Source organism: Dipodomys spectabilis, unplaced genomic scaffold, assembly GCF_019054845.1.
Source record: "Dipodomys spectabilis isolate Male_0828 unplaced genomic scaffold, ASM1905484v1 ptg000054l, whole genome shotgun sequence".
NCBI lineage: Eukaryota > Metazoa > Chordata > Mammalia > Rodentia > Heteromyidae > Dipodomys > Dipodomys spectabilis.
In genome coordinates, this window is record NW_024870731.1 from 36,568,142 (window position 1) to 36,580,713 (window position 12,572).

Genomic DNA, 12,572 nt, shown 5'->3' on the forward strand with positions numbered 1-12,572 from the left:
AGTAAGTTGATGAATCTGTAGGCATCAGAAAACAATCTAAACTACCACAGAAAGTTCTGGAATTTGACTAGTTTCAGTAAAAGGAAATTGAGGATAGAAACTAAAAACACTGGACTGGGAGTTTGGTGGCTCACACCTGTAATCCTAGCTACTCAGGAGGCTGAGACCTGAGGATTAGCATTCAAAGCCAACCCCAGCAGAAAAAAAAAATCTCTGAGACTTTTATTTCCAGTTAACCAGCAAAACTAAAGTTGAAAGTGGAGGTGCGACTCATGTGGAAGAGCACCAGACAGCAACTTGAGTAAGCTATGGAATTATTTTCTTCCACAAGACATTGCATTGTGTACAGTATAGAAATAATTTGACTCTTTGGGATCAAATAGCAATTTATTATTAATTCTGTTAGAATCCTGGTGAGGTTACGTTGAGAGAAAAAAGAAATTGAAACAGGATACTCTCAATAAAGAAGAAAAAATGGCATGGGTTCCAGCCAGTGAGCACATATTAGGCTCCCTGAATGCTGGAGAGGAGATGCTGGCAATGTCAGTTCATAAGCTAGATAATGGCCCTACAGTTGTGAATAAGAGATAATTAGGAAGCATATATTTAATAGGGTGTTCTCTTGGAATAGCTTTATGTGTTCTGCCTGAGTATTTAATATATATGTAACATAGCTACATTTAATGGATTGAAACAGCGAGAGAATTAACCTAGGTGCTAGGTGATTTATTCACTGTGTGGGGAAAATGTCTTAGAAATGCTGTCCTGTTGAGGTCAGTTTATTAGGAGGCATGATTATGGCTCTATCAAATAGAAATGTCTTTGTTTATAACTGTGATTAGAACTGATCATTTATTATGTCCCAAGGCAACTGCTCCCAATCTTTTTTCTTCTCTCTTTCCTGTATTCAGCTATTATAGGTGTAGTTCATTTGGAGGTCAGCCTCCCTTGGACACATTTGGGGTTTGGCATAACTCCCTGGGGGATAACCATCAGTCCATCCCTTCCTTCCACTCATGAAGCGATATTGGAATTCATCATGAGAAACTTGAGTCTTCTATCAGTCATTTAAAAAGTAATGAGAGCTAAGTTAGGGATTTCATTGATCAAAAATTAACCATTTTTGCCAGGCACCAATGGCTCACATAGGTAATCATAGCTACTCAGGAAGCTGAGATCTGAGGATCATGGTTCAAAGCCAGCCCAGGCAGGAAAATCTGTGAGATTCTTATCACTAATTAAGCACCAGAAAAGCCAGAAGTAGATCTGTGGCTCAAATGGTAAAGCACCAGCCTTGAGCACAAAAAAGACCAGAAACAGCCCCGAGTACCAGAGTTCAAGCCCCAGGACTAGCACTCAAAAAATAAAAAATAATATAATATTTTTTTCTCCTGTTTAAGAATTTGTGTCCATGGGGCTGGGAAGGTGGCTCAGTGGTAGAGTGCTTGCCTTGCATGCATGAGGCCCTCAGTTCAATTCCTCAGCACCACATAAGTAGAAAAAGCCAGAAGTAGTGCTGTGGCTCAAGTGGCAGAGCGCTAGCCTTGAGCTGAAGAGCTGAGGGACAGCGTCCAGGCCCAGAGTTCAGGCCCCACAACTGACAAAAAAAGAAAAAAAGAATTTGTGTCCGCTTAGTTCAGTTATTATGTTGCTGACTGGAACTGTTGATTGAGTTGCAAAGTTTAAAATATCTTGTCATACTTGATAAAGAATGTTTATGCTGCATCTACAATTATAGCATAAGATTAGAGCATATTTAAATTGTTAAAAGGAGAGTCTGAAGCAAGGATTCAGATACCTATGATCATTGAAGGAATGTCTTTGAGGGAGAGCTTGAAGCAAGAATTCAGATAGCTGTGATCATTGAATGAGAGTCTTGCAGGAAAAGTCTGTAAGAGAAAGAAGAATTGAGATAAGCTAGAGCCTAGCAAGGAGAGAATCTCTGTTAAATAAAATCCAGTTTAGATCTAATGGAGTGAAAATAATTGACATATAAACTGTGCCTTAGAGTAAGGAGACTGGCCTTATTTAAATATCAGTGTCAGTCTCTGGGCTGCTCCTTTGGTGGTAGCTAAGAGGATACACTAAGGCTGCTCACACCTATCATCCTAGCTACTCAAGAGGCTGAGCCTGAGGATCACGGGTCAAAGCTAGCCCTGGCGGGAAAGTCTATGAGACTCTTATCTCCAATAAACCACTAGAAAACAGGAAGTGGTGCTGAGGCTCAAGTGGTACAGCTCAGGTGGTACAAAAGAGCTCAGGAAGAGTGCCCAGGCCCTGAGTTCAAGCCCCATGATCACCAACAACAACAACAAAAACAAGAGGACAAGCTAGGAGGTTGGATGGAAGATCAAGCACACCTCTGGAAAGTCAACTTCTAGCTGGAGGCACCAAGCACCCGGCGTTTGTGTAATTGGAACCAGAAAATAGAATCCAAGTGAAAATACCAGCAGCATTGTAGCCACAGGACAATTTCTTTAGCTAACCATGAGCCTTGGTTCCCTTGGCCAGTTTATTGTAGCTAGTTTGCTATGATTTCAAAGTGGGATGAGTGACCCCTAAGAGTGAATAGCTATCTGCTCCAGCTATCTGACTTGAGTGACCCCTAAGAGTGAATAGCTATCTGCTCCAGCTATCTGACTTGTCAAGGACTGTGTATGAGACAGATGTTGCTTCTTTCTTGAGGAATTCTTTATTTTTTCTTCTGTAACCAAAAGAAAACAAGGCAACCAATAATCAAACTAAGAAGAAAGAAAGGAAAAAGAATATATAAAAACATATAGTACGGGCACACGGACTGATGCCTGTAATCCTAGCTATGCAGTGAAGGTGAAACCTGAGGATCGTGGTTCAAAGCCAGCCCAGGCAAGAAGTCCGTGAAACTCTTATCTCTAATTAACCACAATAAATCCAGAAGTGAAGTTGTGGCTTGAAGTCATTAGTCTTGAGCAAAAGAGCTCAGGGACAGTGCCCAGGCTCTGAGTTCAAGCCCCACAACTAACAAAAGAAAAAAAAAAAAACCATAAAATACACAAAGTGGATCCATTAAGAGGTATCATGTGCCGCTTCAACCTATGGGTGCATTTTGTCCTGTGAAGATTAAACATATCTATCTCATCAAACCTCATCATTTTTCATGAGTAGAATGTTCTATACCCTGGCTTCTAGCCTTTTGAGTTTTGTACATCACTGTTATCTGTCATTCACCTACTGGGCATTGGCACAGCCGTTTTTTCTTCCTGTCTGTGGCTGAGTCTCCATGGGTCAGCCTTTTTCCTTTCCTCCCTCCCCGTTGGTCTCCCTGACTTCCTGTACCCAGCACAGCTCTGTGGGCCCTGAGGAAGCTCTCCTGCCCCAGGAGTGGACATCTGACCCTAGCAGGACAAGCTTTACAGTAACAAGTCACTGCTGATCCAATTAAAAAGCCCAACACAAGCTTGAGCAACTATCCAGTTAATTTGGCATTTATCCAGATGATTGGTTCCCAAATTAGAAAACCATTAGGAATAGACTAAAAGTTATTTCAAAGGGACTTTCCCAAGTGCTCATCTAGCTCTAAGTCGGATTCCTCCCCTGCCTCATTGAGCCAGATTACAAAACAGTCAAACATCCCCCAGTGTGCTTAGCATGGAATGAAAGGACAAATGCCTTTGTTTTCCAGATGAAGTGATCTGGGCAGAAACTTAACCTCAATTGTCCTGAAGAGGCGATCATGATGCTGGGATCTCACATTCCACTTTGATACCTTAGCTGTAAACAAAGGATGAAATCACTCCCCTTGCTATAAAAACTAAGAGATGACACATGAAAACCTTTTGCAAACTCAGAAGTGTTTGTAGCAATGTAGCAACTCTTTGATATTGTTTGCTACTGTCAAAACCGGTAACATCATTTCTACAGCATCTGTCTACCCTGTTTCTGTAATTACCAAATTTTACTCTAGGCTATGATCATCTGATGAGCTGTGATATGTCATGACGTTACATAATGCTCTGTGTCAACTAAAACTGTGTGTCTGAGACCTAGGCACTTAGTTCCTTCTCTGTCTCCTGACCAGCACAAATGTGTGAGCTTGGATGTGATCAAGGGATCACATCCAAAGGTTGTTGAGTTTTCACAAGTCATGATAATCAACCTTTACTTCTATATCAAAATCACATAGCACATGGAAACACAAATTGCTGAGCCCTACCCTTTTGAACTTCTAATTTAGTCGTTCTAAGATGAGACCTGAGAGATTCCATTTGTAAAAGTTGCTGATGTTGCTGGTCCAAGACCACACCTTGAAAACCTCTTTATGACATCCCATAGGCTCACTTCTGTTCACTCAGCAAACAGTTCTATTATATAGCAAAGTGACTCATAAGCAAATAGGACATTTTAATAATATACACTCCTTTCCTAACCAACAGCATTAGATTTGCATAAAGGTTTATGGCCTCGTGCCAAATATAATAAAAAGGCCATTAATTTGGACTGCTATTAGAAGGTCATTTCAATTGCAGGTTTAAAAGGTGTATATTGTCTTGTTATGATTCTAAAGGCAGGATGGATCAAAGGAGGTTAACAAGGGTTTAGCAGCTGAAGCCTTACTTCAGGCCTTACGTGGGAATGTTTTTTTTTAAATCAGCATGTTAATTATTGTGTAAGAAATGATATTCTGAAGTGGCTTTAAGATGTTTTCCTTGGAATAAGAAAGAGTTTTTACTCATATTTATGTAATTAATTTTTGGCTTTTAAACATTTCATAAAAAATAAGAAAGGAAAAGGCTATGCCTGATCTTTCTTGTTGGCAGAGAAAGCACTGAGAGATCTTGAAATGGTGCTCGTGCCCAAAAGCATTTGGCAGCTTTCACAGAGCCTGCGATGCCAACATCGAAGAGGTGTTTCCTATCCACACTAGGATATACGACTCAGCAATAAAAGAAGCTGTCGATACGCACAACGACTTGGATAGAGCTCAAGAGCATTTTTCTCAGTGGGGGGAAAACTCCTCTAAGGTTATATCCTATATGAGGATAGATAGATAAAGATAGATATAGATGCACACATATCCAAATCTAGGTTATATAAAATAGATATATACATATATATATCTATGTATGTGTATACATAGATATATACATGTGTGTATGTATACACACATATGCATGGGCATGTGTATATGAAACCAAACTATACAGATAAAGAAGTTGGGTTTAGGGATTAGATTGGTAGCCAGGAAAGAACAAAACATGACTATGCAGCAGGAGAATCTGTATGGCACATTCTTGATCTTTACCACAATGATGCTTATTCAAATCTACATGTGTAAATAACATAAAATTATCCACCTGTCTTACCCCCACGGTCATCTTCTTTCTCTTGATATTATGATGATTTTAGAGAAGATGTGCTTATTGGGAGAAGTTGCACGGAGGATGTACAGAACCTCTCTGTATTATTCCTCCAGATCTGTAATTATTCCAAATTTTATTTACTCACTTATTTTTGTCAAACAAAGATGTGCTTTTCTGACTCTAAGAAGATGTGCAGCAGACAAGTCCCTGGACTCCCTTGCTGACAGTTGTGCGGTGGGGAAGGAGAGGCATAAAGGACTTAATCTGGGCCAAACATTACGCTAAGTACTTGATGTACAACATGTGTATTCTATCATGTAATTCCCCAAACATCCTTACAACTGTGAACATTATGGGGCTTTTTTCTACTTTATAATAACTCACCCAAAGGAACATGAGCACATAAATGCAATCAATGGCTCTAACAGAAGGGTGATTAGGGGCTCAGGAAACAAGACACTCAGTGAATTAAATCAAGTCAAATAGGGTGTGGGTATTAGGAACTTCAGAACAGATGCCTCCTACTGAGCTCTGCTCAGGATCTCCTTGTGCTTCTTATTCCTTATCGGGGAGGGAAGATTTTCGAACAGCCAATCTAAAATCGAAGAAACCGCTCTGTAGCCAGCTTTCTCCATAGCTATGGGCAAGCAAGGATAAGTTTGGGTTTTTATCTTCTGATAGTAGCATTATCTCCTCAGTGGTGGAAAGACTGGAATTAATGCATTCACTCTAGGTTTCTTCTTCTTTTTTTAATGAAATGATGAGGTAATGTCAAGGAGATAATAAAGGTCAAAGTAATATGAAATTGTAAACTTCCAAAACCTCCAAACTTAAGAGTCCCCATGTGCTGGAATGTTTCGAGGGATGCTTCCCTAGGCCAGCAATGACAGGACAGACGTGGAGAGATTGGAGAGTTTCCCTTCCCTCTCCAGTTATTTAGTAAAACACGCCATCTTGTTCTCCAGTGATCATTTTACTATCTCTGGAGAAACCACACTAACTCAGGCATTGATACAATTTATTTCACGAGTTTTATTGTCACTTAAGTAAGATAACGTCTAACATGTGAAGAAGAATCACTTAATTCCTAGATATGGGAGGCTCTAGATTATAAACCCAGCCACTCAGGAGGCTGAGATCCAAGAATTGCGATCCCAAGAGACTCGTATTTCCAATGAACCAACAAAGATCCAGAACTGAAGTGAAAGAAAAGCTAAGCAAGAGTACGAGGCCCTGAGTTCAAATACCAGGACCAGCAACAGAAGCAAACAAAAAAAGTCATTAAATTAATCAAAAACAAATTGCTGCGAATTAAATAGAAGGCTTTGCCCACTTGCATGCTTCTTGTAACTAGTGTACAGTCGGTGTAATGAAGGGCAATGATAATTGGAAAGTTGTACTTCCACCATCAAACAAGTCACATAGGGAATGATGCCCTCTAGTGGCATACCATTTTTAAACAGATTAGATTTAGCAAATGACAGTATTCCAACACCACCACCTCCCCACATACTGGTACCTCAGCTGTTCCCAGGTTCTTGTGGCCACTTGACCATCGGCTTTATCTTTTCTGAACTGTCAGCAACCTGCCGAACTAAGGGATTTGCAGTGCAAGTGCAAATGGGATTCTACTATTGTCCTACTGGCAACCTTCCCAATCAAATTTAAAGTTGTGAATGGCAAGCAGAGCTTGCTCCACTTGGCTTTTCCTTGAAATGATCATTCCTGGCAGTGTTTGAGATTAGAAACAACTTAGGGTCCCACGCTAGAACAAAGCATTTCCTTTCAACTGCATAGGCTCAAGTGTGCAAGGGTCACCCAGAGGCAGGATGTTAAGAGACCCCATTAATGGTTCAAGTACTCCAAAGCTGAGGAAAGCCCTAAATCTGCCCTGGAAATCACTGCCGCTATGGTAACCGCTGACAGACTTGCAGGGCTAGACTACTCAGAAACAAACTGAGTAAATTAAGGGCGAATACTTGACTTATCCTTCCATTTGGATGAGTAAAAGACAGTCATCTATCTTATCTCTAACATAGCCAAACAATAACATGTACACAAATGCAAATTACAAATAACTTTGAAACAAGGTATGTTTTCATTCAACTGTGTAAATGATATCAGGCTATTTGAAATCCCATTTTAAAAGCAATATATAGTTTTATTTTGACAAATACACCCATGTGTTGGGCTTAGCTTGATTTATATAAACTCATTTCAAATGCAACAGCAGAATTCCTCCTGAGCAGATGAAAAAACTCTGTGTACAGTGATAAAAAAAAATATGTGTGTAGGAAGATCTACTTGCAAGAAGGGATTTTTATAGGAGAAAGATTTGTAATATTGTTTGTAAAATAATTTGTAACAACTTTTTTCTAGAAGAGCTAACTTTTTAACGTGTGTGTTGTGTGTGAATTTGGATACTTTTCTGAGATAAGGATCTGCTCAGTTAAAACACAAACTATGTCAGTACAACATAATGCTCAATGTATGCAAGTCTTTCACTAAGTAGAAGCAGCTGAACACACAGCAACACAAAGATAACACAGCTAGCCAAGAAAAGGAAACAAATAATGCATGAATTGCATTTTCCCCATGATCTTCTGCTTGGCACAATTTGATACCCAATCTTAATATGGCATACATAGTTCTGCTTTCCTGCAGTTTATTCTTACATCACAGTTGGCAATAGCAACTGTTTCTTTCTCCCATCAATTCCTACACACACACACACACACACACACACACACACACACACACACACACACACACACACACACACACACATACACACACAGCGCCACTTCTGGCTTTTTTTCTTTTTGCTTATGTGGTGCTGAGGAATCGAACCCAGGGCTTCATGCATGCAAGGCAAGTGCTCTACCACTGAGCCACCTTCCCAGCCCTATGGCTCACCTTTCTAACCATGACTTATAGTTAATACTGCTTCTTATTTACTAGGTTGGTTATTGTCGTGTGTGTGTGTGTGTGTGTGTGTGTGTGTGTGTGTGTGTGTGTGTGTGTGTGTGTGTGTGTGTGTGTGTGTGTGTGTGTATACCCTGGGTCTGGAACTCAAGGCCAGGTAATGTCCCCTAGCTTTTCTGCCCCATCTGGCTTTGAACCTTCATCCTCAGATTAGCTTCTTCTTTGGATGAGCAAAACAAACAAACAAACAAACAAAAAACCCAATAGATTCATTAGCAAATGGAATGTACCCCAAAATGATCTTATGGGTGTTTGTTTCCTTTCATAATAATACATTATTTTACTTTCCATCTGTCTTCCAGCCGAAGGTCCCGATTTTTCAAGAACACTCTTGAAAAGAGTGACTCTTGTCAAAGTGGGGGGTGAAGTTGTCATTGAATGTAAACCAAAAGCATCACCAAGACCTGTCTACACCTGGAGGAAAGGAAGGGAGACACTCAGAGAAAATGAAAGGTACTGGCTGGAAATACTTCTATTTGCTTAACCTGCAATAATTGGTTCATTTGTTATTAATATAGGAAGGGATTTATTATCTGATATGCCTAAGAAAATATTAGCTTAAGGCTTGATCTGTATAAGGGAGATGGTAAATCATAGAGCAAGGGAGGGAGAGAAGGAGAGAGGAAGGGAGGGAGGGAAGATTTACAGAGCTATCTGCAGGTGAGGAACTAGAAATATCCTCCCTAATTTTAGCCTAAAATACCACTGTTGATTTGACCACTCTTCCCCATCCTACATCTTTTAGTATGTTCAAAGTGTGAATCTTCTTTGCTGTGAAAACTCTTCAGATATTTGGCATTGGTCACTTTGTCTCGTTATTCTTCCCCCTCTGTTTGAGATTACAAATATCTCCAATTCCAAAACTTGGTGTGTATATAGCAGCTTATTCTCCTTGTGCTTTTCCCCCTTACTTTAGTTATATCTCTTTGAGGCAATAGTTGTTTTTCCTAATGTCTAAACTCTTTAACCACAACTTTCCTATTACAGATGAATTGCCTTTAGGAATCACATGGTGTATGCACTGTAAATATGTATGTGGTTCACCTCAGGTTTGACATCAGATTGTATCAAAGGGTGCATATCTCTAAGACCTTGTCTTGGCTGTCACCTCCATAAAATAGGCCTACCTTTTCCTGTAATGTATTCAATCTGCTGGAAAATGGTGATTATGCATGAGTCTGTGTTTGTCACCCATAAGACAGGATTTACCAGCTGTATACATAATTATTTTAATTGATGCTAAAGGTCAAGTACTCAAGGATGCAATAAGAAGACTATAAAAATGTGTGTGTCTACCTTTTTACACCTGTACACCTTTGAATTTGCATATACAAATTAGATCATTGCACGGATGATGTTGTCCTTTCTCATGGTTTTTTTAAACCAGACTGCTTTTATTTATGATGTTATATTTAAACACATATTAAGTTCATATATATTTTGTGAGTCCTAGTAGATCAGAAAGACAATATGAAAGTCTGAATATTGTCACAGCATTCAAATTTTGAGCCAAACTTAGAAATGGAGAGCCTTTTTTTTCTGCCAGCCTTAATCATGTGATCTATTTTCTGTTTTACCTCATTGTATCCCAAAATCTGGTAGGATCACTCTTAATAATTAGGTATTTGCTTTTTACATAATAGAAATTAACAAGGATATACTATGTGAGTTACTTAGAATAAGTCTACATTTTTAAAGATTTTAGTGTTAAGATGATTTAAAGATACAATAGTAAGAAAATAATAATAAGGATTAAAGAAAATTGAAATCCAAATCAGTGAATGAATGAAGTTAGAATAATTATTGTAGATCAATAAGGAGGAGAATAAACTATGCTACTATTGTAAATAATCCATATTGGACTAAAGCAACAAAATAGTACATTGCAAAAGGGTAAAGGCCTAAAACGCATGGGTTCTTAATGGTTCAGCCCAGAAATGAATCACTTCACTTTACTAAACTGACCAAAATAAGTCACGTGGCCAGATACCAAGAGGGGAAATACAATTTTTCTGTGTTCCTATATGAAGTAAGAACTCTATACGCACATGCATCTAATATCTGGAATCATCTTCATGGCTGCTTCTCATTGCTATAGCTTCACCGCTGGCATAGAATTCTGTAGGATGCGTGAATTTGCTTGTTTCTGCCACCTGACTTATTTTGAGCTTTTCTCCATGAAGGTTTTGTTCTTTGTACTCTTGATGGGATTCGTAGGGTCCAAATAGGCTCCGGCACTTATTTGGCACTAAATGGCAGAATCCTCCCCCAGCCATTACGCAATTCCACCTCCAGTGTCACCCAGCTAATCATAAATCATCAATATTAACGCTCCCTTCTCCACAAGGGCGCTGTCTGTTCAGGGCCCACTCCTCTTTGCTCTTCCCTCTGAATGCATTAACCCAATAGACTGAATCTGGCTATGTCAATGCATTCAATAACTAGCCAGGTATAATAAAATACGGAATAATGGAGCACTTGCCACTCAGCCATATGGACACACAGTTCTTATGCCTCACCCCAATATTAGTTTCCAAGAGAAGGTAGATATTTGGGTTTTATTTGAAGTTCTACCTTTTTTAATGTCCAAAACTACTTTCTAAAACTTTGATCTAAGTACAAGATGGACCATATAGCCATGGACTAAGGTTATTCCAAGGTCAGGCCACTGGTTTTTAACTTCCGGGAAAGATGTAAGTACCTCCAAAGATTTTGTAATTTATGATAACCACCTAAACCAAGAAACATTTTGCTGCAGCTTATTCATTGGCAGAGGAGTAATGGCACTAGTTCTACTTTTTTCGTAGAGAAGAAAATGGATGAATGAGGGAGGAAAAGCAATCATAAATGGGACTTAGGAATGAAAACTTTTAACATCCCTACTGGAGGAAAATATTGACATTCTAGACCAATACAAAGGTTATCTATGTTGAGTAGGAGTTTTAACCCACTTCCTTCTTTTCCTCAACTCTCTCGAAATGTAGAATCTTCAAATCAACATTGAAGTTGGGCACTGGTGGCTCATACCTATAATCCGAGCTATTCAGGAGGTTGAGATCTAAGGCTCCTGGTTCAAAGCCAGCCTAAGCAGACAGATGAATGAGACTCATCTTTCTAGTTAACCATCAAAAAGCCAGAAGTGGAAGTATGGCTCAAATGGTAGCATGACAGCCTTGAGCAGAAAAGCCAAGCAAGCACATGAGGCCCTGAATTCAAGCCCTACTACTAGAAAAACATATATATATATTTTTTTAACCTTTAAATTAAAAAAAAAGTTGATCCCTTAATTAACACAGTGAAACAGAAGTTTTATGAGTAAGCAGCTTTTCTTCTTATTAATGTTCTCCATAAATTCTGTGTTTTGAAAGATGTAGCCAACCTCTACTTATGAAATTATGTTTAATTCAAATTTCAACTGTCTAGATATTGCTTTATAGCAAAATCCTTTATAGCAAAATCCTAGCAGCATTTTAAAACTTCAAACGTTTTGTATTATTTAATCATACGGTGATATTGTAGTTAATTTCATGGATATAGATGCAAAATCACTGGCTTAGTATTAACAAGTTAATTTGGTTGCTGTTGTTCAGGTCCTGGGGCTTAAACCTAGGGCTTAGGTGCTAGTTCCTGAGCTCTTTTGCTCAAGACTAGCCCTCTCCCACTTGAGTCAGGTTTTTAGTGTTTAATTAGAGATAAGAGTCTCATGGGACTTTCCTGCCCAGGCTGGCTTTGAACCTCAATCTTCAGAGATACCTACTATTATATGTGTGAGGCACAAGTTGCTGGTTACTATGTTAATTGTCTTAAAGTGTATTGATAACTTTCTTGTTTTGGTTTTCCGTTTGCTTTAGCAATTTCATGTATGTTGACACTGGCTTTATCTATATTAAGCCAAGCATGAACATTCAAACTGGAAAGGGTTGACAGCATGGTTCCCATGGTATAGTTGCTTGCCTAGAAAATGCAAGGGCCTAAGTTCAAACCCTAGTACTACCAAAAGCATAAAGGCATATGAGTGGATCCACTGAAGAAGCATGACTGTGGAAGCATTGCATGATGGGATCAGAAAGCTGGAGAGTGAAGGAGGTGGTAACACTCCCCAAAGTGACAGACTGAAGCCAAGTGGGCAGAAAAGTGCAAAAAGAAGCAGGTGTTGGAGGCATTAAACAAAATACTCAAATGCCTCCTGATCTGTCTGAGTCTTCACATGGCCTTAGGCAGAGCACTTTAAAGGCCCTGCGGACCAGT

The 12,572-nt window shown here is 39.2% G+C and overlaps 1 protein-coding gene across 1 annotated transcript in view; it reads left to right on the plus strand.

Moving 5' to 3' along the window:
• The window catches only part of LOC122108041 (contactin-4), a 397,297-nt gene that overhangs the window by 280,401 nt on the left and 104,324 nt on the right, over positions 1-12,572 (plus strand). The window contains exon 10 of the mRNA XM_042680009.1: positions 8,627-8,777. Coding sequence (XP_042535943.1) covers positions 8,627-8,777 — 151 coding nt within the window. The remainder of the gene's footprint in view (positions 1-8,626; positions 8,778-12,572) is intronic.